The following is a 26,775-nucleotide window of genomic DNA, read 5'->3' on the forward strand; positions in this document are numbered from 1 at the left end:
ACACACATACACACACACACACCACAAACAAGCTTCCTTCTTTTTTTTTTTTTTTGTTGTCTTTCTCTTTCTAATGAGTGCAGTTTCCCCGCAAGGTGTAGCCATTTCTTCGAGCATCTGCTGGCAGCTGCAAATTGCCTTAGATTGCAATTTATGGCCAGTGAAAAAAACGTGTTCTACTCCATTAGTGTTCAATGCATTCACAGAGCTGCCCTGATATCCTTGCTAACAAGAATTAGAGGCTACTTAAAATCCCAGTGCTTACTCATTCAGCAGCTGGGCTGAAGAAGGGAGGGGAGCATAGCAGGAGGGAGAGATGCTCAGCAGTTATTTAAGAAACAACCTGCTTTCTTGTGTGCCTGAAGCAGGAAGGCCTGGCTCCTAACCATGCAGAAACAGAGAATGTAAGCACCTGAAGGGACCAGATGGCACTACAAGCACAGGGAGAATGTTCTCCTCATTTAGGTTCTTTTCTCCATCACTAGGCCAAAGGCATTTGGGTTCTGCAGTCTTCATATTTCAATTAACTGCTGAGGGCTGAGACCCTCACTGAGGAGTCCATGGGCTCCTCAATAGGGTTCTCTACAAAAGGAAAACAGGCCAAAAAATTTCAGAATGTTTTTGGGTAGGAGGTTGAAAAGAAACTCAGATAAAAAGTGATCCGCTCATTATGATATCAATACACTTACTTCAGGTGTTCCCAGACTTGTGGATCTGGAGCTACTGGTAGGTTCTGAAAGACATGCAGCTAGATCCGGGCTGAAGGGAGCACCATTGCAGAGGGTGTGAATAGCTTCTAATGCTGAAAATATAACTTGTACACCAATCTGAGAAGGTTACCCAGGGGCGGAGCAGGAAGACAGCAGAATAAGACCTAGTCCTGCTAGCAGCAGCCCCCTCTATTCCCTTATGAATTAATTTTTAATGGGATTATTTGTATAAAATTAGCATACACGCACGTAAGTAGCTTGCACTCACGTATATAGCATTTTATAAACATCAAAAGAGCAGGTTCAAATCATGTAGATATCCAATTTGCTTCAATCTTGAGTTAGGATTGGGTAATTTTGCAGACCATCTCCTGTGAGGATGTCTGGATTGGTCAGCAGCCTGTATATAAGCAGGCAGAGCATGAGGGGTGGTGGTGGTGGTATTTTAGAGTTGGAGTTCTGAGCAGCAGGAAAACATTGTAGAGGTCCCCCATTTAGGCCCATAGCCTGATCCAGTACCCCTCCATCTCACACATAGTTCTGGAAGGGAGGGCTTTCTGAAAGTGGAGATTTTGTTGAAGAGCTGTTTGTTTTAAGAAGAGTTTTCCTTTTTGAATCCTGAACCTGCCCAGGAGGATTTTCACCCCTCCCTGTGGAAGGTCAGGATAAGGTGCTGGGATTCCTTCTGTCCAGCTAAGGAGGGACAGCATTCACCTGACAGATAAGAAGAGAGAATCACTTTGTGAGCTTTGAGAAGTTCTGTTCCTGGTGTTTTTGGTAGGGATTTACTTTTTTTCCCAACAGTGTCTGCCCACTGAGATAAGATACTTTGGATTTTTGGATGTTTGGAAATTCTAACACCAGAAGTCCAGAGCTAACATCAGAGAAAGAGATAGGAGATCCCAGTCCCTTCTCGGAGCTTACATTTTACCATTGAAGGGTGTTGAGTTGTTGCCTAAAAGCTGCCACTTCGGAGACACTGACTCAGCTTATAGAACTGAGAAAAGAAATACTTGTGGACTGTTTAACTTTTGTGAGAAGACCAACTGGAGAATTTGTGTTGCTAATTGGACATGAAGTATTTTTCTTTGCAGTAAATTTGATTTGAACCATCCCAAAAGATTGCCCTGTGTTTTTTGTGAGGATCCGAGGTGTCCCAAAGCAAGGCTCTCTAAAGTGTGAGTACAGTTGGGAGAGAAACAGCTGAGAGATTGAGAGACTGTGTGAGCCTAGGCCCTCCGAGGCTGAAAGAACTCCAGCACTCCAGGACAAGTGGACTGTTTACATGTGAGAAAAGAAAGAGCAGATAGAAAGTGGCCCTGGGGACAAAGTGTGCTCCTGCATTCCAAGAGGTCCCTGAAGAGGAGGTTACATTCACAAAAAAGGGGCAGGCTAGGGGTGCTCTATGAATGAGTCCAAGAGGAACATTCATAAATTGAATTTTATAAGAGATTTGTACAAATATATTAGGAAATTTGTTTGTTCAATTTTACACCTGCTAATTATTGAATACAGTTGATAACAGACACATCTGTTGTCTGCTATTGTTGGGTGGGAGGTCTGGGTGAACTGGGGGAGTTCAAGGTGAAGTACTAGAAGGGTGTCAATGAACTGGAGATGAACTGGGTGAACTGGTTGAGGTTTCAGCAAACTGGTGATTTCAATTATGTGCACATTTTGACATATAAATCAAGGTGAACAAGTCCTATTTTTTTTTGTGCGTAAAATAGGTGGAAAAAGTAAGCACTAGGGATGTGAATCGTTTTAGGACGATTAAAATTATCGTCCGATAATTTTAATATCGTCTTAAACCATTATGGAACACAATACAATAGAGATTCTAACGATTTATCGTTATAAATCGTTAGAATCGTGAGCCGGCACACTAAAACCCCCTAAAACCCACCCCCGACCCTTTAAATTAAATCCCCCACCCTCCCGAACCCCCCCCAAATGACTTAAATAACCTGCGGGTCCAGCGGCGGTCCGGAACGGGCTCCTGCTCCTGAATCTTGTTGTCTTCAGCCGGCGCCATTTTCCAAAATGGCGCCGAAAAATGGCGGCGGCCATAGACGAACACGATTGGACGGCAGGAGGTCCTTCCGGACCCCCGCTGGACTTTTGGCAAGTCTCGTGGGGGTCAGGAGGCCCCCCACAAGCTGGCCAAAAGTTCCTGGAGGTCCAGCGGGGGTCAGGGAGCGATTTCCCGCCGCGAATCGTTTTCGTACGGAAAATGGCGCCGGCAGGAGATTGACTGCAGGAGGTCGTTCAGCGAGGGTTCCGGCGCCTCGCTGAACGACCTCCTGCAGTCGATCTCCTGCCGGCGCCATTTTCCGTACGAAAACGATTCGCGGCGGGAAATCGCTCCCTGACCCCCGCTGGACCTCCAAGAACTTTTGGCCAGCTTGTGGGGGGCCTCCTGACCCCCACGAGACTTGCCAAAAGTCCAGCGGGGGTCCGGAAGGACCTCCTGCCGTCCAATCGTGTTCGTCTATGGCCGCCGCCATTTTTCGGCGCCATTTTGGAAAATGGCGCCGGCTGAAGACAACAAGATTCAGGAGCAGGAGCCCGTTCCGGACCGCTGCCGGACCCGCAGGTTATTTAACTCATTTGGGGGGGGTTCGGGAGGGTGGGGGATTTAATTTAAAGGGTCGGGGGTGGGTTTTAGGGGGTTTTAATGTGCCGGTTTTGCGATTTTTAGATTTTTCACGATTTTTCACGATTTTTCACGATATTTTACCCCCCCAAACGGCAAAATACGATTCCCTCCCCCTCCCAGCCGAAATCGATCGTTAAGACGATCGAGGACACAATTCACATCCCTAGTAAGCACTTTCAATACATTACTAATATTTGCACGTAATGAAACATATATGTGTATGTTGGGAGTGGGTATACGTGCATTTTATAATCTGCACGGACCAAATACACACAGATTATAAAATATTACAGTAGATCTCCGCGTGCCCATATACGCCAAGAACATTCTATGGATGTATGTGGAAAACACATTCTTATATGGGTAAAAAGTTACAGTTTTCTTCCTCTTTATTTGTTTTCCTTAATTATGCCAAAAAATTATTCAGCTCAGTTTACTTCAGTGGATCATAAAGATTTCCTTTCTTTTCCCATTACCATTGTTGGAACTTGAGTATTACTGCAATAACTGAAAAGTCTGTTGAGATGAACTGTCCCCTGTACATTTATAGTGTTGAAAGGTAGTCCTATACATTGGCGCCAGATGTACTAAGCATTTTTCCCATACCTGCAAGATGGGAAAACCCCCGTTAGTACATCTGACCTTTAGTGAGATTATTCTTTCTTTAGTCTCTAGGACCTTTCACATTCTTCCGCAGTAGTACCTGTCACTCTGCTGAGCCAGTCTTGTCCTTCTAGTTGTCCATTAACAGCTATTAGCTTGGGAGGCTTGGAGAATGCGACCTCTTGCTACTGAGAACTGGGAATAAATGTCAGGGAATGGATCTTCCCATTAGAATCTGTTGGGTACATCTTCCAAGGGACCCAGATTGGCCACTTTTGGAGACAGGATTCTGGGCTCAGTGAGCCATTGATCTGACCCAGTATGATATTCTCTGTGTTGGGTGATGTACCCAAATTGCAGTGAAAATACATTTTTTAACTGAACCTTGTTGTCTCCTTTGGTTGGAGTATCATGCAATGTTCTGACTAGCCAGCTTGAAGTACATCTTTAGAAGTCCTTTGGTTTCACGGGAGACAGTCAAAGCTCAGAGTGAACAAAGGAATAAATAGCTCAGATGAAGAGAAGCGATCATCTTCACAAAGGATCAAGCAGGTGTCCAAAAGCCTTGTTTGTTTTGTAGGATTTCTTAAGCATACTACTTTATGGCCTACCAAACTTCTTAGCTGCTCACAGCTTTAAGCTTCAGGCACTAGGAATTTTTTTAGACAGAGCTCAAATGTTGCACTCCACAGCCTTAATGAAATATTTTCTGTTTGTGTAAGTCTGTTTCCCTTAGTGTGAGAGATGTTTAATGATTCTTTGAAACCCTTAGAGCCTGGGGCTCAGCAGGTCTCTGCTTTACAAGCAGAAGCCGCCTTGGCTGTGATATTTCACTCCTCTCTGCCTGACACCAGGGCAGGCACACAGCACAGTTCAGGGCTTCCTAATGGAGCATGAAGCTTCTCCTAGGGAAGCACCAGACTTTTCCTCTCTTTTTCTTTAACCTGTCACTTCTGTCTTTACCAGGTAAGAAATAAATCCATAGCATACTGTGTAGACTTGAACAGTAGTAAAAACTAAAGGGACAAAACTTTGTAAAGCATATATTGACGGGGACAGGGAAATTAACTCATTGAGTCTAGGGCTAGAAGAGCAGCTTCTGAAGAGTGGGTCAGTATGCAGCAGTGGGCTTTGGATAATATGGGAAGCCAGGACTGACTCTTCTCCCAGCACCCACCCTCTCACAAATCAATAACAAGCAATGCAATCAATAACATCAACGAGAGTTAGGTAATAGTGGCATCAAACAGGCCACAACTTTTATTGTACAATAATCAGGTGCCAGGAATTTACATATGCCTCCCTATGCACCCGCCACCTGTCAGCAAGGTGCACAGATCTAGATTGAACCATTAACATTTGCACTATACCCATGACCCCCGCCACCATCCATCAGCTCCCGCCACTCTCCAGCAAGGAACCTCCCGCAGGACAACTGAACCCAATTGTCCCGCCATCATCACATTGCATCTTAGTCGGCTCAGGCAACCCACCACTGGCACAGGATGGACCCATCCTGTGACTCCCCAAAGATGCGGCCTAGATCCTTAATGCAGTAATGCTTCCAAGGCCTCCTCAAATGTATTTAGGAACAAATCCCGACCTATAAAGGATAGATGCATACCATCAGGGTGAAATAGCCCTTTCCTGCAGTCCCATGACCACTCATGACAAATGTGACATCCTCCTAATAGTGTTAGCCAGGAACCAATTTGCCTGTTTGCCTTAGCACGGCAGCATTGCCAAATCCTTCTATTCATTTCAGCAGGCCTTGGAATGATGTCGGACCAACAAATAACAGCAGTCGGTAGCAGAACTGTGGCAGATATCAAGTCCTTCCATTCTATAGCGATAAATTTGCGTCCGGACATTTAACCCCAATCAGAATATGGGGTTGCTCAAATCACACTACACTCCTTTGAAGACAGGGAAGCAAGTCATCCCAACACATGCCCCTGCATCCCAGCCAACAGATTGTTACGTGATGCTGTGTTAAGTCCAAGTGCACCCCATAGGGACGCTCCTGGGTGTGCTTGAAAGCCCAAGTGATGAAAGAGTGTCCCATGGTCCATATTCGCTTCCCCCAACTTTTAGGACCTGAAAAGAGAGTAGTGTTAGTATATTGCATTGGTTATTGATGTCCCAAGCATATGTAACCTTTGAAGGCACCCGATTTCCATCTCCTGATCCGCTGAATTACTCCTCCTGATAATCCAGCTTGCGCGGTTAAGGTAGCCGCACCTATTCGGAAGGAATATGTTCCGAAAAGGGACAAGTCCAACCGCAAGGACGTTAAACACTTGCGTAGTACAGCATCAAATTGAAATTTGGTGAGCGGTCTGCAGTCCGAGAGAAGCAAAAATCTGGATCCCTCGGAGGAGCAAAGCTCCATGAAAGCTCTGTAGTTAGCCACATGACAGGTCCTGCAGTTGTGGATGGCTCATAGTACTATGGACAAACCTTTTCCCATCTGGTCTGTTTTGGAATGGGGTATAAACAAAATAATGGAATCTGCCACCCTGGTGATGTACTGGGAGTGCAACCCAGAAGACTCCCAACCTTTGGCAGCCCTAGCCATTAGCTCGCTGACCCAAAAAGCTCCAAAAAACGCAAAAACGAAAGCTACACAAAACAGGCAAGTTTCATATTCGGAACTGCATATAGTCTGTAAATTGTAGGGATGTGCAGACAAAACGTTTTCGTTGAATCTGTGATACGTTTTCGTTGAGGGTCGATTCCGTTCAATATGGACATATGGAGAATTCCATAAGTTGACCATCTGTCCATACGTTTGCCGGTTCCCATTAAAGTCAATGGGGGAAGGATTTCCAGCCTATTTTTGGCTGCAGAATTGGGGTTTTCTTATCAATTTTCATGAAACTTCTGGGAGCAATCATCACAACAACAAAAGAGCTCCAAGGTACTTAGACTGTGGCAAAGTGGCACCTAAGTGGCATGAATAGCCTAAGGCACTGGAAAGGTGCAAAGGGGTACCAGAAGTTGCAAGAGTGCTTTAAAAGAGGCACAAAGCAGCAGTGAGAATGTCAAAAACACACCACAGCTTCAAAACAGAGCACCAATAGCAGATGCATGAGCCATCAAAGGCAGCACCACAGGCAAAGCGGCAAGACAAGTGGCATTGACATCCAACAGCACAATGAAGGGGGAACATAGCAAGCAGATAGACTAGCACCAACACACTGAGGAACCATGAGAGTGGCAAGAACACCACAAGGAGTTAAGTGAGTCATCTGGTGTATGGCAGCAAAGCAGAGTGGCAGAAAGCTGATAGGGGCAAGACAGGCTGGCAGAGTGGAGGTAGTCTGGCCTGGTCCCTGTGGTTTTGATAGGGGAAAGACAGGATGGCCCAGGAGAGAGTTCCCTTTCCTTTGTGCAGGGAAGGACTCCCTGGAACGGGTCCACCCCTAGAGTTGGGTGTACCCGGTGTTTACATTGGCGTCCAGTGAATATCGTTGGCGTCTAGTGAATTCCGTTGGCGTCTAGTGAATTCCGACTGTACTTACGCACTTCAGCTGATGACAAAGGAAATGGAAAATCTCTCAGAAATAAGAATACTGCTACTCAAGTCAAAATCTGCAATATCAACCTATGTTGACTTTGTACCATACAGGTCAAACACTTCTAGGAACACAAGACCTGGATGAACAGGCACAGCTATCGAGGTCTAGAGATGTGCTTCGTTTTTTTCTACCGGGTCGTTTTTTGACTCGGTTACTTCGTGGTAAAATTCAGGTTTTCTCGTTTCATTGTTTTTGAAAAACGAAATGAGGAAACCCGAAACCGGGCCAAAAAACGAAGCGGGAAACGAAGCTAAAAAAAAACCCACCCCAAGCATTTAAAAGCATTTTTGTACATACATACAAACTCCCCCCCCCCATCCCGATCCCTCCCCAAGACTTACGAACATCCCTGGTGGTCCAGCGGGGTCCCGGGTGCCATTTGATCCTCCGTGCCCATGTGCGCCATTGCCAGGCTTGCTCAAAATGGTGCCGAATAGCCTCTGAACTACCATGTCACAGGGGCTACCGGCGCCATTGGTCAGCCCCTGTCACATGGCCATCGGCGCCATCTTGTGCTCCTATCATGTGACAGGAGCTGACCAATGGCGCCGAACGCCTCTGTGACATAGTATGGGCAAAGGCTATCGGCGCCATTTTGATTACTGGCAGCCGACAACGAAATCGTTCCCGGACCCCCGCTGGACCCCCAGGGATTATTGGCAAGCCTTGGGGGGGGTCAGGAGCCCCATCTTACCTGCGTTCGAGACTTCTCTGTTTATGGAGACAGCTGACGGAGCTGAAGGTCTGGCGGCAACGTCCGCCGTACTCGAGTCATTCCGTTCGTCTTTGACACCTGAAGGAACTGGACTGTTCGATGTGAAGAGAAAGAGACCACAGACGCCGCAGGACCTGGCATATCTGACATGCTGGCATTGCCCCCTATAGGGACTCCATCCTATAGGAGACTCCAGGCTCCATCCTATAGGGTCTCCAGGCTCCCTGGGGCAGGTAACTGTATGGGAATCCACCTTTGTACCCTGCCGCCCATAGCTGGAATGGCCACCCCAACCGCTTGTCGGGGATGGCAAACAGCCTTGAGGGCCGTTACTGTTCCAAGTCCCTGCACCGGGCCAGGGCCACGGTCACGTATAGTTCTCATTGGGGAAGTAAGGACCCCGCTCCCCTAGGACCCTGCCCGCATCAAGACACTACTCAACCGAGTGGCCTGAAGCCGAAGTACTGGCTCTGCTCTGCCACTGTCTCTCCTGACTGCCTGCTGGGAATCTGAGCTCCTCTGCCTCATTCACTGTTGCAGGCCTTCGTTCTTTGCTGGATGGTCCTTGGCCGAAGTAAGCGCGTGGGTGATGATTGTCTCGTCCGCGTGCTGATGGTTCTACTATGTCTGCACCCTCCCTTCACTGCGTTGCAGAGACACCATCTGCCGTATGGATTCCTCTCCCCTGTGCCTCAGTGCCGCGTGACGTACCTGGCATACAGCCTGTGTTGGCAGGGGCGACGGACGGTGATGTCACTTTATCTGCCTTTCCGCGCACACAGCAACGTCCTCTTTGTATGACCGGCGATGCCAAGGGATCCTGTGCTCTTGATTTTGAGGCTCTCCACCCCACATGTGCACGGCTGGGCATGGTGTGTCCTGCCAATGCCGAGCTCCTGTACCCTAAAGTCTCCCATCCATGGGACTCCCCCATCACCTCGCCAAGTGCCACTGCAGCCTCCTCAGACTCTATCTCGCACTGAGGTTTCTTAGCAAACACGTGGTGTTCTGATGGAATGCCATTCGGCAACTGGGGAGCTTCTCGTTCAGGCTGCTGGTACTGAAACGGTTGCTGGTGCTGAAATGGCTGCTGGGGCTGAGACGCGGGGGGGGGGGGGGGCAGGCAAGAGCCTAGGCAAACACGGGCTTGGGTAGGACGGATCTGCAGCTAGTAGAACACGTGGGTGGGCCGGGAGGCAGTTGGTGGTGGCGGGCAGAACCCAAAAGCCCACGAAGGGTGGGAAACGACCGCACAGGCTGGGCGAAGCACGGAGCATGCAGAAGAGGAGGGGACCAGACGAGGCTGAGGGATGGGGCCACGGCTCGAGGTAGGTACTCATGCAGGGGAAGCAGGGAAGGGCCTGTAGGCCTTTCGAGTAGGCTAGAACAGGAACTGCGTCTCGATTCAGGTGCAAGTGCTCAGGTGCTATGAAGTGAGTCCGGGGAGCATCAGCAGGCAAAGAGGGGGCTGCCGAGGCTCCCTGGTGACCTAATCGGCTGGGTTCCAGCCGATTGGCTCCTCTCTCCCAGGGGAACCAATGGGTTCCTGGCCCGCCTCCCGGAGGACCGGATTAGTCCTCTGGGACGGCGGCCAATGGGCGAACACGCCGGTGCATGCATGCAGCAGCCCCCCTCCCCTTCCCCTCCCCCTTGGTGCTGGCATGAATCAAGCCTAGCACCCACATTACGCCCGGGCACCTCGATATTTTATCGGGGTGCCCTTATCAAACTTGCATATCGATCCAAAAATGTAGTACCATTAGGTAAGACTGGCTGTGGAAATAGCCCAGATTAAGCAGGGTAACCAAAGCACAATTTGTTGATGCTTTAAACTTAAAAAGACATCCATAGTGCACATTTCTTCATATAAAGGGCTCCTAATTTACTGGAGAAGAGAGTAGATTATTAAGTGACATCAATTTACTGTAGAGGACAATATTCAGTTATCCAGTTAGTGAAAAGAGTGCCGGATAAAGTTATCTGGGTATCAAAGATAATAAACTTAGCCAGTTAAGTCTAGCACTGAATACTTTTGGAAAACTTTTCCTTAAGAAAGTTATTTGGACAGCGTGTTTCCCTGACCAGCCTTACCTGGCTATGTTTATCTGGCTAGTGCTGAAAATTGGTGCAAGCTGGATAAATTTTAGCCAAGTACTCAGAAGAAGCTCCTGATCTGCCTCGCTTTACCCTGCTAAATTTACTCAGACTTACCCAGATAACATTTTGCCAGTGAAAGGCGTGGGAATTTCAAATCTCAAGTGGGCCGATACAGTAAAAATTGCGGGAGAGCGGGCAGCGCGTACACAGGACACTCTCCTGAACAGTAAATTAATTTATTTAAATTAGGGTCCATGGCAAAAAGAGGCGCTAGGGACACTAGTGCGTCCCTAGCGCCTCTTATTTGACGGAAGCGGCGGCTGTCAGCGAGTTTGACAGCCGACGCTCAATTTTGCCGACATCGGTTCTCAAACCCGCTGATAGCCACGGGTTCGGAAACCGGACGCCAGCAAAATTGAGCCTCCGGTTTTCAAGCCGTGGGCCCATTTTAAATTTTTTATTTTTTTGACTATTAAGTCGGAGGGTGCATAGAAAAGCAGTTTTTACTGCTTTTCTGTGCACTTCCCTGGCGCCAGCAGAAATTAAGAGGTTATCAAATTTGCAGATGATACAAAATTATTCAGAGTAGTTAAATCACAAGCAGACTGTGATACATTGCAGGAGGACCTTGCAAGACTTGAAGATTGGGCATCCAAATGGCAGATGAAATTTAATGTGGACAAGTGCAAGGTGTTGCATATAGGGAAAAACAACCATTGCTGTAGTTACACGATGTTAGGTTCTATATTAGGAGCTACCACCCAGGAAAAAGATCTAGGCATCATAGTGGATAATACTTTAAAATCATTGGCTCAGTGTGCTGCAGCAGTCAAAAAAGCTAATAGAATGTTATGAATTATTAGGAAGGGAATGGTTAATAGAACGGAAAATGTCATAATGCCTCTATATCGCTCCATGGTGAGACCACACCTTGAATACTGTGTACAATTCTGGTCGCCGCATCTCAAAAAAGATATAGTTGCGATGGAGAAGGTGCTGCCACTGTCACTGCTGCTGCGTGGCTATTGGGGAGGCATTGATTGCTGCTACTGGCACTGAAGCCCATTCTGCTGCCTCCTCTCTGCAGGCCCCATGGGCTTCCTCTTCCTCCATGCTGATCTCGTACATTGTGAGATCCACATAGAGAAAGTGCTACTCTTGCACATTCCAAAAGATTACATGTACCAATCAGTAAAAAGTAATTATTTATTTTTTTTACTTTGCTGTCTGATCTTTGTTTTCTAATCGGTTGGTCACGGGATTTTTTTTTCCACCTTTCTTATTTTTTTTGCCAATTCATTTTATATTGTCTTTTTTTCTATTTCTTTTCTCTCCATCTTTCTACTTCCCTCAGAATCACAGTCAGGTTCTCATTCTCACATGCTTTCTCTCTCTCTCACACACACACACAGGCTCTCACTCTCACATGCTCTCTCTCATACAATCATTCATACACACAGTCTCTCACTGACACGTGCTGTCTGACTCTCACACATACAGACTCTCTCTCACTCCCACATGCTATCTTGCTCAAGCACAGGCTCTCACTGTCACATGCTGTCTGACTCACACACACAGAGGCTCTCACATGCTGTCTCTGGAAACATTCAGGTCCTCACTCTCACACACAGTCTTTCAACTCACTCTCACACACAATCTCTCAACTCATCTCATACACGCACACATACACACCCTCTACAGGCCCTCAGCTCTCTCTCACCTCTGGGCCTCCTCTTCACAGATCGCCGCAGGATGGGCTCTACAGTGGCGTGGCTCTGATCTTCTCGGGCCGCGCACAATGTGGGATTCGCGGTGGCCTGTAAGCGCTGCTCCTCTTTTGCACGTGGCTGATGCTCCTCCTCCTTCCGGCATGCGGCTGATGCTCCTCTTCCGGCACGCGGCTGATGCTCCTCCTCCTTCTTGCCCGTGCAGTTCCAGCAACATTTTTCTTCCGGGGCCGCGGGGCAGGAAGGAGGAAGAGTATTTGCAGGCTTAGAGTGACCTTTTTTTTTTTGGGCCGTGGTGACATGAGGTCTACCACGGCCCTGCTGATCTTCGGCGGCTGTATGAGCCTTCTTATCGTCCACCAGCAGCTCGGCGCCCACTAATGCTAGGCGCCCTAGGCGATCGCCTAGTTCGCCTAGTGCTTCCACCGGCCCTGCATTTGAACCATATTATGTCAGCTGTTACTTTCTATTTTTGAAGTTTACAAATAGGATAATAGCTAACACAACATGTTGCCAAGCCAAGTTGTACTGCTGGAGTTAGGAGTGGGGGACTGGATGGATTAGTTAATGTTAAAATGAGGGAGATGACTGATAAAAAACAAAAAAGAAGGGAAATGACTACAAAGGAAAGGAAGGAAGGAATAGTTGGATATCAGAGTGGTTGAGGAGGTGTACATAGAATGTAAGGGAGGGAATGAGTGAGAAGGAGGAAATGCGTAGAAAGTTTGTGTGTATGCAGAGAATGAAGGGAAATGATAGACTGGATGAAAAAGAAGAGACTGAAGGGGTGGCAAGATGAAAACAGAGACAGATTTGGGAGAAGAAGAGATGTGGTAGGCAGGCTGTAAAGAGAGGATGGTGTAGGAGCAGAAATGGATCAGTGAAAAGAAAAGGAGAAAGTGAAAGAAATAAAAGAGAGAAAGAAATAAAATGGAGCAAAGAAAGGTAGAAAGAAACATGCACAAGTAAAGCTTGAAAAATATTTGTAAAATGTAAATAATGTAAAATTTTTTAAGCCAGCTTTCTAAAGGGCAGAAGGTTTATGAAATCACTGTGTGTATGTATTATATGTCCCCTTGTGTACCCCGTAATAACATTTGTGTTTAGTGTCCAATAGAAACCAAATTTTCAGTACGCCAAGGAATCTAAGGCGATCCTGACATCGATATTTTGCATATGCACAGATATGTACACATGTCCCAGAAAATAGGCGCCACTAGTTTTAAATTAATTATTGCCTGTTAAAATAATAGTGTATGCAGGTTTTATGCCAATGTGCTTTGGCATCTTGAAAACTATGGCATCAAACTTTCTAACCCTCATAGCAGTTCATGACATTGTAACTGGATTTTCTGTTTCTTTTGGAGGCAAATTATCAGCGATATTCCTAACTGCAAATGCACCCATGTACTTGAAAGTCTGCATAAAACAAGGCAATTTGACCAGCTTATGACCGAGTATGTGTGCAATTATGGAGACCACATCTATTAGGGACAATGATAAGATGGAGTCAGTTAAAAATGACACATAACTGGTGCAATAAACTATGCCTAGAGTTTGAAAATTGGGTTGCTTTGTAGTGAAGTATATATGCATGCATTTAGGAAATGCAAAGCAGAAGTGCAAAGTTAGGTACATTAGCAGCATGCTGTCCTCATGAAAAGGTAAGGTATGTACATACATATCCCTGGAGAACTTCTTTGTTTATGCAGACACGTTGGTGCATGTTTTAAAAATTTATGTTAAAAATCCACTTACCCGCCTATAGTTGACTTATGTGGGTTAAATCTAATTATACCTGTGGAACAAGTGACTACGTCTTTGAAAACTTAGGCCTTTATGTATTTTGGTTAGTGGTTGTGGTACATTACAGGAGGACCTTGCAAGACTGGAAGATTGGGCATCCAAATGGCAGATGAAATTTAATGTGGACAAGTGCAAGGTGTTGCATATAGGGAAAAATAACCCTTGCTGTAGTTACACAATGTTAGGTTCCATATTAGGAGCTACCAACCAGGAAAAAGATCTAGGCATCATAGTGGATAATACCTTAAAATCGTCGACTCAGTGTGCTGCAGCAGTCAAAAAAGCAAATAGAATGTTAGGAATTATTAGGAAGGGAATGGTTAATATAACGGAAAGTGTCATAATGCCTCTGTATCGCTCCATGGTGAGACCACACCTTGAATACTGTGTACTGTTCTGGTCACTGCATCTCAAAAAAGATATAGCTCCACTGGAGAAGATACAGAGAAGGGCAACCAAAGTGATAAAGGGGATGGAACAGCTCCTCTATGAGGAAAGGCTAAAGAGGTTAGGGCTTATCAGATTGGAGAAGAGAGGGGTGAGGGGGGATATGGTAGAGGTCTTGAGAGGTTTTGAACGACTAGATGTGAATTGGTTATTTACACTTTTGGATAATAGAAGGACTGGGGCACTCCATGAAGTTAGTAAGTAGCACATTTAAGAATAATTGGAGAAAATTCTTTTTCACTTAACACACAATTAAGCTCTGGAATTTGTTGCCAGAGGATGTGGTTAGTGCAGTTAATGTAGTTGGGTTCAAAAAACATTTGGATAAGTTCTTGGAGAAGTCCATTAACTGCTATTAATCAAGTTGACTTAGGGAATGGCATCTGCTATTACTGGTATCAGTAGCATGGGATCTTCTTGGTGTTTGGATACTTGCCAGGTTCTTGTGGCCTTGTTTGGCTTCTGTTGGAAACAGGATGCTGGGCTTAATGGACCCTTGGTCTGACCCAGTATGGCAATTTCTTATGTTCTTATGATCTTATGTTCTTATTTACTGAAAAAAATCAACAAATGCTATCAAGAAAAAAATGTTCATAAGGTGGAAATTTTCCAAGCCATTTATGTGGGTAAATATTGATTTATATCAAATAATGGACTGTCTGAAAATACCATCCTTCAGTATGTTTAAAAGTATGTGCGTACTTTTGGCAGTATTTAGGGAAGGCATACAGTGGGTATGTTGTAGACTGGATTCAAAAAATAACACTTGACGATCCATTTTTCAAATCTTCCTGCACTATTTTCAGTGGAAAATTTACTTGCAGAAAAAGCAGCTGCTAAAATTCTGCAGGTACATTGTGTCTGTGGTGATTCAAAGTGAAAATATGCATTTATTTGCTCTTTGAAAATTGGTGTAAAGTCCATGGGTCCCAGCTTGAAAGGTGCTCCAGAAAGGTGCCTAGCTGCATGTTGTTTCTGTAGCTGGATTTTTAGACATCAGGCTTTTCAAGGCTGGGTTAGGTGCAAGATTCCAGGAGTTGTATTTTGGGGTGTTTTTTGTTTAATATTTTTATATTTTTTTTATTTAATTTTTGCAGACTGACCAAAAAGAGAGGTACTCTCAAGTACGGATCATGATGAGTGAGCTGATGGAAAGGAGATCTCAGCTGCTGTCTGGAACTCTTCCCAAAGATGAACTCATGGAACTCAAACAAGAGGTCACCACCAAAATAGACTACGGGAACAAGTAAGAGAGAACAAAGGCACAAGAAAGAGAGAGGTAGTACAGGAGAAAAAGCACAAAGGGAGGTATGGAATGAGAATAAACCAAGGAGAGAGAGAAATGGTGAGAGAAGGAGAAAGTAGCAAAAAAATGGGATAAGATAGAGAACATGAAAGAAGATGAGGGATACTAAATGAGAAGGGTAAAGAGATACATTGAGGGAGAGAAAAAAATGGAAAGGAAACAGAAGGTGAGAAAAGAGCAATTGAAAGAGAAAAGAGAGAGAGAGTTAAAAAGAAGTGCATGCAAACAACAGAGGGAGAGAAAGGATGGGAACAGAAATTGGCCGAAGGTGAAAAATTATTGAGAGTGAGTAAATGAAAAAGAAAGTGAATGACTAAGTTTCACAGAGGGAGAGAGAGAAAAGGTAAAAGAGTACGTTATTCTATTCTCACTCTGGCTTTCCACCTGCTGATTTATACACTGGTTCTTATGTTCTAATCATGTTCTTTCCCATGAATCAGGCATAAGGACAGACGCTGCTGTTGGCACTCGATTTCATTAATTGATGATCATGAATTATTAACAAAACATTAATTGGCTCAGCAAGGCCCTGATAGAATTAAGTGTTTGTCATGAATCATTAGTGAGATCACCATGCAACAGCCCTAGCAGCTTTCCTAAGTCACTGTTTGTAGGAATCCTCTAGAGAGCTTTCTGTATAAGGATCAGAAAATTAACCTGCCTATGTATAAATGTGCGGGGCTGGAGAATGAAAATGCTGCAGGTAAATGTCTTTGCCCAGCCTCCCCTGCACACTGCCATGCCCAATAACTTTCAGTGCATTCCTGCGGTGTCCTTCGTTCTTCCAGTACTAGCACCCTCGCCTGGTTCTGCCTGTATTCAAAATATGCATACAGACGCTCCCAGAACGAATGTAATGACAGATGAGTGAAGAGCAGGGGAAAAAAAAGAACAATATTGTCCAAGAGCTGTGTAAAAGAGTAAATAAAAACATTGAGGGTCAAGGGGATTAAACACCTAAGGAGCAGCTGATGGAGAATGGGGATTTAAACCTACAAACTCTTCTTACCAGCAGCATTGTGATTCAGTCAGATCATCAGAACTCCTCTAAAGAATACAATGCATACAATATATCTTGTTTATAGAGTGCTGTCACCGTTACAATATGAATCAGATGGTTGCAAAATCCCACTCAACCTCCCCCCCACTGCCACCAAAAGAGAGTTTATAGTCAAAGTTTGAGCACAGGGAGATTAAGAAACTTGCTCGGGGTTGCACGGTGAAAGCAAGAGTAGGGGCCTAGGTTTCACGCAGCTCTTTACTCTAAGCTCTGTGCTACACAAGCAGGATGTTGGAGGCACAGTTACATGCACAAACTCCCATGTCTGCTGACGGGATGCAGTTTTCAGCTCTTGTCCTACTACACTTTCTACTCCCCCACCCCCACCCCCAACCTAAAATCTGTCAAACAGAGCATGAATTTGAATTTGATTGGAACTATACACTAAACAGAAGTCACATGCACTTATAAAGATAAGGAGGCTCCAAAGAGGAGATGAAATTCCAAAAATTGTCAAATATTTTGAATTGATTTTAATCAGACCACCAGAAGGTTTATTTGCATTACAACCAAGTCTCCATTTATCTCTTTACCCGATGAAGAGTTTAAATAGTCCAATTTTGGTTTTTCTGATTTTCGCTTTGAAGCTCTTCTACAATCCTGATACTTATCCAAAATTTGTTGAGGTCCATTTTCAGACACAGTCTGGATAGCAAAGTTAGCCGGCTAAACTTATTTGGCTAACTTTGGAGGTATATTCAATAGGGAGGCTGCACTATTGAATATAGACGGCTATCTTAAAGTTAGTCAGCTAACGTTAAAAAAGGTCCTTCTCCCAACTAGACTTAACTGTCTAAGATATCCAGCTGACTGGTGATGCATCAATCTGCGTTAGTGCTCTAACATGCGTTATATCGTGTGATATACTTGATATTTTGCATCTCCCCACCCAGATTCCCTCCACTATTAAGATGGCCTTTTTTGCATGCCATTTCAATGCATGAATAATGCAAATGCATGCAAAGAAAGTCATTACTAGTCAATTTGATATGAATATTTTATCATGGCCAACTGAGAAGGTGGTCAGCCGTGATAAAATAACAATACCTATTTGAAATGCATTAGATGTGAGGTGGGAGGCCCGGGATCCTAATGCGAATCCTGGGGCTCCTGACTCACATTTCAAGTGGCAGAAAAAAAATGTTACGTACAAATAGGAAGATAGAGCCATACCCCCAACCCCCACTCCCCCAATGATAGAGATTCCCCCCCCAAAAGTTAAAAACAAAACAAAAAAAAAGGATCCCAGTCCCAGGCCCCCCTTTTCACCCTCCTACATCCCCCAAATGTTTAAATGCATCCAGCATAGGGGCTGGGTGCACCCTCACACCAGGCCTGGTCAGCACCATTTTCCAAAATGGTGCCGACCTCACCTTGCCCCAGCTATGTGACCAGGGTAAGGTCCAGGGATTGGACTTAGGTAATGTTGCTGCAGTCTGATCCTCGGACCTTACCCCAGTCATATGGCCTCTGCTACTACTGGCATCAGTAGCTTGGGATCTTCTTGGTGTTTGGGTACTTGCCAGGTTCTTGTAGCCTGCTTTGGCCACTGATGGAAACAGGATGCTGGGCTTGATGGACCCTTGGTCTGACCCAGTATGGATAATGGCACCAACCAGGCTGAGTGCGTGGGTGCATCTGGTCTCTACACTAGATCCTTTTAAAGATTCAGGGGAGATGCAGGATGGGGTTCAGGGGTGGGGGAGGGTGGGAAGGGGGGGGGGGCTCAGCCCAGGACCATTTTTTGTTTTTATTTGTTACTTTTGGGGGATCTCTGTCACTTGGGGGGTGGTTGCTATTGCAATGGGGGTTGGGTCCATATTTTCTGTTTTAGCTTTGGAGAGGGGGGAGGAAGGGCCAGAGTCATCACCGCATGGTTCTTTTATATTTTAACATTTTGGGGGAGTTGGGGTTGCCTCGGCTGGTGGCCCCGGGTTGAGATGGGGGGAGGCAGCCCTGACCACTGCTCTACCTCCCCATTTGCACGTGACTTCTTTTTCAGGCCAGTGGCCCTTTAAGGCAATGGCGGTCCCATGAGGTTGGGACCACCATCACATTAAAGGGCCACTTGCCGTGTTGTTTTGTCTCATGGTGTTTGGCCACAAGACAAAAGAATGTGCCATATAGCTCAATGCTTTTTTGGGGAAGCGGCTCATTATCACGGTGACACCCCCCCACACACACACGATAGTGGGAGCCCTCCCACAAAAAAACATTGTGTCTTAGTGCATTCAGGGGTAACTTAGCTGACTAACTCAACTCTTCTGTTAACCCTTGGAGTTCCCCTAATTTAGCCAGCTAAATTCTAGCATGATAGCTTATTAGCTGGATAAGTGCCCAAATATTTATGTAGCCAGCTAACTTCTGAGCTAATATATATTTCCAGGTAACCTAACCCTGCTCTGCTTCCTACCTTAAGATGAGTCAGACTGAAAAAGAGGCATCATAGATTGTTTGAGAGAAATCGGAATTACTGGTGTGGTTTTAAATCGGTTTTTATCATTTCTTAAAAATCGCTTATTTCATGTTAAAATTGAAAATACACTATCTGAAAAATACCCTCTTGAAACAGGGGTGCCACAGGGCTCTGCTCTCTCGGCTACCCTTTTTAATATTTATGTTTTACCTATTTGTCATCTTTTAAGTGGGTTAGGATTGAATTTTTATATGTATGCGGACGACATACAATTTCTTGTGCCTATAAAAGATACAGTTGAACAAACCTACAAAGTTATAACACTCTATCTATCCACTTCACAACAATTGCTGCGACATATGAAGCTGGTTTTGAATATGAATAAAACGGAAATAATCCTATTAGAAAGAAAATGTAGACAACAAGATCTCCAGCCCTTAGTTATCGATAACAACACGAAAATCAATCCCTCCTCTTATGCTAGGGATTTAGGAGTTACAATCGACTCAGAGTTGTCATGGAACAGGCACATCGCAACTAAATTAAAAGATGGTTATTTTAAACTATTAACACTTCGAAAATTAAAGCCATTACTAGAACCAAATGATTTTAGATCAGTCTTGCAGGCTCTTCTTTTTGCAAACATAGACTACTGTAACTCCATTTTACTAGGGTTACTACAGAATGTTGTCCGACCTTTACAAATTTTACAAAATGCTGCGGCCCGTGTCTTAACAGGCACAAAAAAGAGTGATCATATAACTCCAATACTTGTTAAATTACATTGGTTACCATTAACTTATCGTATACATTATAAAACGGCATGCATTATACATAATGGGGTAGATTTTTTAAAAAAGCGCGTTTGCGTACTTTTGTTTGCGCAGCAGGCGCAAACAAAAGTACGCTGGATTTTAGAAGATACGCGCGTAGCCGCGCGTATCTTCTAAAATCCTGGATCAGCGCGCGCAAGGCTGCCGATTTTGGGCAGCCGGTGCGCGCCGAGCCACGCAGCCTGTCTTTGTTCCCTCCGAGGCCGCTCCGAAATCGGAACGGCCTCGGAGGGAACTTTCTTTCGCCCTCCCCTCACCTTCCCCTCCCTTCCCCTACCTAACCCACCCCCCCCGGCCCTATCTAAACCCCCCCCTTACCTTTATCCACGGATTTACGCCTCCCGGAGGGAGACATAAATCCATGCGCGCCAGCAGGCTGCTGGCGCGCTGAGACCCAACCCGGGGGCGGTTCCAGAGGGCACAGCCGCGTCCCCGGAACGCCCCGGGCCGGCGCCACGCCCCCGGTCCCGCCCCCGAAACGCCTCACCCCACCCCCGAAACGCCGCGTTGATCGGCCCCGCCCCCGACACGCCCCCTTCCAAAAACCCCGGGACCTACGCGCGTCCCGGGGTTCTGCGCGCACCGGCGGCCTATGGAAAATAGGCGCACCGGCGCGCAAGGCCCTGCTCGCGTAAATCCGGGCGGATTTACGCGAGCAGGGCTTTTAAAATCCACCCCAATATAGTTTATGGATCAAATGTTCATTGGCTGAATACAACAGTACGGTTACATGTACAGCAGAGGAACCTACGGTCAGCCAATAAAGGACTATTAACAGTACCAACAATTAGATCGGCAAAACTTTGTCAAGTTCGCAAAAGGGCAATATCGATAGCAGGCCCACAACTATGGAACTCTCTGCCTGAAGAAATTAGACTGCAAGTAGATATCAAGAAATTTAAGGCAGATCTTAAAACGTGGCTTTTTAAATGTGCTTACTTGGAATCACAGTGACAACATAACACGGCATTACTGCAGCAGCTTCCTATTTTGAATCTTATTTTATTTTTTTATCTTTCTGTTTTAATTGATTAAGCTAAGTTTATTTTAGTATTTATGTTTTACTGATTATTAAGTTTTATATGATTTGATCATGTATTGTATTTTCTTACTTTAATTATTGTTCACCGTTATGATGGTTCCACTGAAATGATGGTATAAAAATAAATAAACCTTAAACCTTATTTCCTGGCTCAGGTACTATGTCACTAATCCTTGGCAATGACTCAGGTGTATGAAACAGAGGTCCTATTGGAACCCAGACTGAAGTACAACACAAAACCAAGAAACCATAGGATCTTTGGCTCAAATGTTTACCAATGACCGATATATGGTGCACTAGAGTAGTGTCTGCGACACATTCTCCACCAGGCAATCCAGCTGAACTTGCCTCATTTTCTTAATGGGAAAAATAGCACTACAAGCCACTAGGGATGTGCATTAATTTGAAATGAATGGGTAATCCAAAATAAAACAGGCCAGTCAATTTGTTTATAATGAAAAAAAAATGGGCAATGCCCCCCCAAATAACATTGTTCTGTGCATTCAGTTTTGGATGTAATTCAAGTTTATGGGACAAGCAAACTGCAGGGTTTTTATTTTTCTAGTCCAGATAAGACAGACAGAATAGAGCCAGGGTGGGAATGAACAATGATAGAGCAAGACCAATGAAGGTCAAGCATTTATTTATTATTTATTTATTTATTTAAAGTCTCTTCTATACCGATATCCGTTCGCACATCGCATCGGTTCACAAAGAACAAGAACTTTTGAGCCCTTACATATAACAGAAAAATACAATTAACTTTTGGGCAGAGCCCTTACATATAACCGAATAAATACACTAAAAAGGGAGAGGGATAATACTGGCTAGGCAAAGCGATATCAATAAATCAATAAATAGATACCACAAACTATAAACATAACTATAAACATAAGAGGCAATGTACAAGTACAAAAGTCAGCGGACATAAGGCATTCTTAGTCATAGATCAATGGAAATTACAGAGGGTTTGATGTAGTGGGGGGTGACATGGGGTAGGCTTGCTGGAAGAGCCAGGTTTTCAGTTTTTTTTTTTATTTGGGTGTGTATGTCTCCAGGCATATATCATGAGGCAAGGAGTTCCATATGGTGGGGCCGGCGAGAGAAAAAGCTCTGCTTATAGTAGAGGAGAGTTTCAAAGTTTTGATGGGTAGGGCACGTAAGGTTCCTTGGAGGGCTGGGCGGGTGGGTCTATTGGAGGTGCGGGGGAGGAGGGGGGGGGGTTTATCCAATTGAGGTTGGAGTTTAACAGACTTTTGTGGATGATGGAGAGTGCTTTATAAAGAATTCGTGAGTGTATTGGGAGCCAATGTAATTCGATAAGTGTAGGGGTGATATGGTCTCTTTTTTTAGAATTTGACAGTATCCGAGCGGCGGCGTTTTGTAATAGTTGTAACGGCTTGGTGTGTGTTGCGGGAATGCCAAGAAAGAGTGCGTTACAGTAGTCTATTTTAGACAAAATAATCGACTGGAGTACTGTACGGAAGTCAGAGAAGTGTAGCAGTGGTCTGAGTTTTTATCGTTTGTAGCTTAAAATAGCATTCCTTTATGATGGATTTAATGTATGGTTTAAAAGTAAGATGATTATCAATAAGGACACCTAAATTGCGATGTGCGAGGGGAAAGTGGTGGATGAGTATGAAGGTGGGATGTCTGGGAGCAGTTGCCTCTTAGATATGATTAATAGTTCAGTCTTGTTGGGATTTAGAGCCAGGTGCATGTCATTGAGGAGTTGGTTGGTGGATGAAAGGCATGATTCCCAGTTTTGTAGAGCAGTTTGGAGAGAGTCAGAGAAAGGGAATATGAGTTGCACATCGTCAGCATAAATGAAATGCTTGATGTGAAGGTTAGTGAGAAGAGTGGTAAGGGGAAGCATGTATATATTAAAGAGGGTAGAGGAGAGGGAAGAACCTTGGGGAACACCTTGGGGAAGACTGATGGGGTCAGATTCATTGTTATCCACTAGTACAGTAAAAAAGCGATTTTGGAGGTATGATTGTATCCAGGCGAGGGCATTGCCAGAAATCCCAATACTCCTGAGGATGTTGAGGAGGACATCGTGATTGACTGTGTCGAACGCAGCAGAGATGTCCAGCATGGCAATCAGATAAGAGGATCCTGAGTCGGTTCCTCTGATGAGTGTATCGTGTAGGGAGAGCAGTAAAGTTTCAGTACTTAAATGCTTCCTGAAACCATGTTGGGTGGAAGGGAGGATATTGTTTTGTTCAAGGTGATCGGAGAGGCGTGAGTTAACTAGTTTTTCAAGGACTTTAGCTAGGAGGGGTAGGTTGGAAACAGGTCTGTAATTAGGTCTGTAATTAGGCATGTAATTAGTACATGCATATCTTTTTATGCATGTACAACTGGAAAAAATTCACATTTTGTTTTAAAATTTGTTTAGTGGTGCCCTAATTTGTTTCTTTAGTTTCAAAAAGAAAAAAATCATCTTTTTAGTTTGATTCATTTTTGTTTGCCATTAAATTCAATCGGGGGAACATAGAAACATATAAATGATGGCAGAAAAGGACCAAATGGTCCATCCAGTCTGCCCAGCAAGCTTATGGTAGCCTATATTGGGTTCCCGAATAGGGTTTTTTTAAATCAATTGTCTTAAAACTTGTTGCAAGAAATCAACAGAATGGGCAAAGAACTCCAAGGTACCTAGAAAGACTGAGGAGACTGGAAAGTAGCACCAAAAGTGGCATGAATAGCCTTCGACTCAGTAAAGGGCAAAGGGGTACCAGCATTGGCAGGATTCCACCAAGTTACTGTAAGAGGAGCAAAGAAGCAAAAATAAAATTTGAAGAATACCCCAAAGCTCCAAAAGGGCACCAGCCACATTGCCATGAACCCTTGATGGCATCTCAAGTGGTAAACTTGCACCAACACAGAAAAGGTGGTAGTAAAACCTCCAAGGCAGGCACTAATAAAGGGGCCAAGCAGCACAAAGAGTGGCTTCAAGGCGCTAGAGCACCATGAGAGGTGCAAAGCAGCTTCCCTAGACTGGAAAGTTGTTAGCTCTGGGGTATGACAGCAAGGCACAGTGGCAAAGGAAACTCCAAGGTATAAAGTCTCAGCATGGAACAAGGCTGAGTAGCACAAAGACCCCAAGGTGCAGGATGGAATTTATATTTTCTTGTAGAATGAATTTGTCAAATTAAAGGTTCATATCACAGTTAGTACATCACAATTGTTTCGCTAATGATTGTGGGGTGATTTTCCAGGAAAGTAGTGAAGGCTGTTTTATTTAGAGACCATTTCCCACATCATTGAGCTACTCTCAGCCTGTTCCATTTCCTGGTTTTCTGGTTTTGCATGAAATCTCTGGCACTACTCTTAAGTGTCATCATATTCAGAACAGTGAAATGGTTATACTTGAGCATCTTTTGTTTTGTGCCAGTTTGCTTTTTCTCCTTCAGAATGAGGGCTTTTTTTGGGCAAAAAAAATCAGTATAACAAACAGTATGACAAACCAAGAAATCCCTCTTCAGTTTCAATGCAGGACTACTTTTTTGGGTTATTCCTGGCACTGCCTGTGCCAGTGCCAACCTGCCCGATTTTGGACATTTAAATTTACTTAATCTGCTCTGCCTTTCCCTGTCCCTGGCATGACTGTTTTTATGTCACTGGGGATGTGAAGATTGCAACAAAAATGCAATATTTTGCAGTGGTATTATAATGCCCTCTGCCTATTGTTCATTGCCCACACTGTGCCTGCTACCACACAAACAGTGAGTGTCACACTGTCTGTCTGCACTATTTCTCTGACATAGACAGGCTTCACAGTGCAGCCTGTTATACTACACTCTCTGCTTTGCTCTCACTGCTCACTTATGTCCATTACTAGTGCCCACTGCCCACACTGTGCCCGCTGCCAGGCAAACAGAGAGGCACAAGTCACCAAAAGGAAAAACAGAACAGCAACTGCAAGTGAAGCAACTGCAAGTGAAGCAACACAAATCTGCAATGAGACAGATATTGTGATGCAGTGCTGCCTTATTGCTTTGCTTTCCTCTCTTGTGTGATGGGCTGTTGATGGGCTGGCACAGTGAGATTATATAATATGCCACAGCCAAATACTTTACCAAGAACTCAGAAAGAGCTCAGAACTATGCTTTCACAAAGACAATGTCTTGAGAAGCACTGCAGAGCAAATCTCTGAAACCCTCAGTCTTCAAGATCAGCATCACTGTCCCCAGTCCACCGTGATGAGTCAGTCCAGCAAAAATCTTTGCTGTGATACGTCATTCCTCTCATCTCCTTGACAACAAGATCATCCTCCCCTTCTCTGCTGACTTCCTGCTCTACACTGTATCAGTTTCTAACTGTACACATACATCTGTTGCTTTCCCTATGGAAACCATTCTATTTCAGATGAATGAAATGAATAGGATGCATTGAATTCATGGGACCCCTTCAATAATAATGCACATCCCTAATATTTTTCAATCAGCCTATCCCAGCAGCCACCTGCATGGATTGACAATGAGATCCTGAGTTTTTTTTTAAAGCTGAACCCGAAAGCAAAATGTAACTTTGAACAGTCATCATTTTTTCCCTTATTTCTCTGCTGGATTTTAGACAGAGAATGTGTGGTTCTGAAGCTCTATCTTATAGCCAAAGAAAATGTTTTAAAAAAGATTTGGTAAAGGAAGAAGAAACTTAAAACAGGGTGGGCTGGGCTCTTGCCTGTTGCACAGTGTCACTATGAGAGAAGTCACTGCAATTCAATCTGTTCATTGTTACAGAATTACTGTACCATTAAGCAGGCAGGAATATGAGTGTGTTTCTCTGGGTGTGACTTTGTAGAGAGATCTGTTTTTATTTTAACAGCTGGAGTGTCTGTTATAAAAGATACAATAAGAAAAAGTCCCAAGATTCTTTTGGGCAATTAAAAGAAAACAAAAACAACCAGTGTTAATCTCCCAGTAAAACAACCATTAAATGCATTTAATAACCCCATTCAATCAATTCTTCTATATGGATCTAAGAATGAAGTCTAAAATTTATAAAGGAAGGGACAAAATCTCAACATAAATGCTGCAGCTCCAGTTTTGTAATACAATCTGCATCCACAGAAATTCCCCGAACAATGGACCTATGCACCTTACAATTCACCATACTTAAAAAAACAAACAAACCCAAAAAATCTTTCAAATTCTGTTATAACCTCAGTAACAGGAGCACAAACACCTTCCACTGCCAGACACTTGGTGAAGTAACACAATACTCTAACAAAAAGAAACTTAGAGCCTATATAGCAAACCTTGGCATTTATGCCATAATAGCACTAACTACAAGGATTGAAAGAGTATCAACCTTAACTATCAAGAGACTACAGTGGAAATGTTACACCAGGCCCTAAAACACAAATACATGTATCAGGAAAACAGATCCCTCACAGAAACAATATGCTATCAGATTACCTCATGTTGCGATTGTCAGTCCGCAAGCCCGTCCCATGGACCACCACTCTTACCTCCAGACTGGGCACATTCTCTCAGCCTCCCGATGCCATGCCTCCTCAGTAAAACGAGGCCGTCCACCACACCTGCCTCTGGACTCACACTAAGCGCCATGTTGGTTCCTCCTCAGAACACAGCAGGAAGCCGCATTGTGCCACTCCAGCTGGCTGCTCTCCTATGCAGCAGGATGCCACTGAGACCTTGGGGCCCTGCCTTCCCTAGGGCATGCGTGCGCTGACTGTACTAAATTTAAAGGGCCAGTGATGGGAACTCCTTTATGAGTTCCCATCACTGATGACATCTTCATT

At 44.6% G+C, this 26,775-nt stretch overlaps 1 protein-coding gene across 1 annotated transcript in view; it reads left to right on the forward strand.

Annotated features, from left to right (window-relative positions):
* LOC115087992 (dedicator of cytokinesis protein 2-like) overlaps positions 1-26,775 on the forward strand; it is a 1,829,205-nt gene that overhangs the window by 155,985 nt on the left and 1,646,445 nt on the right. Inside the window, exon 6 of the mRNA XM_029595813.1 lies at positions 15,443-15,591. Coding sequence (XP_029451673.1) covers positions 15,443-15,591 — 149 coding nt within the window. The remainder of the gene's footprint in view (positions 1-15,442; positions 15,592-26,775) is intronic.

This window comes from Rhinatrema bivittatum, chromosome 1 (genome assembly GCF_901001135.1).
Source record: "Rhinatrema bivittatum chromosome 1, aRhiBiv1.1, whole genome shotgun sequence".
NCBI classification, from domain to species: Eukaryota; Metazoa; Chordata; class Amphibia; order Gymnophiona; family Rhinatrematidae; genus Rhinatrema; species Rhinatrema bivittatum.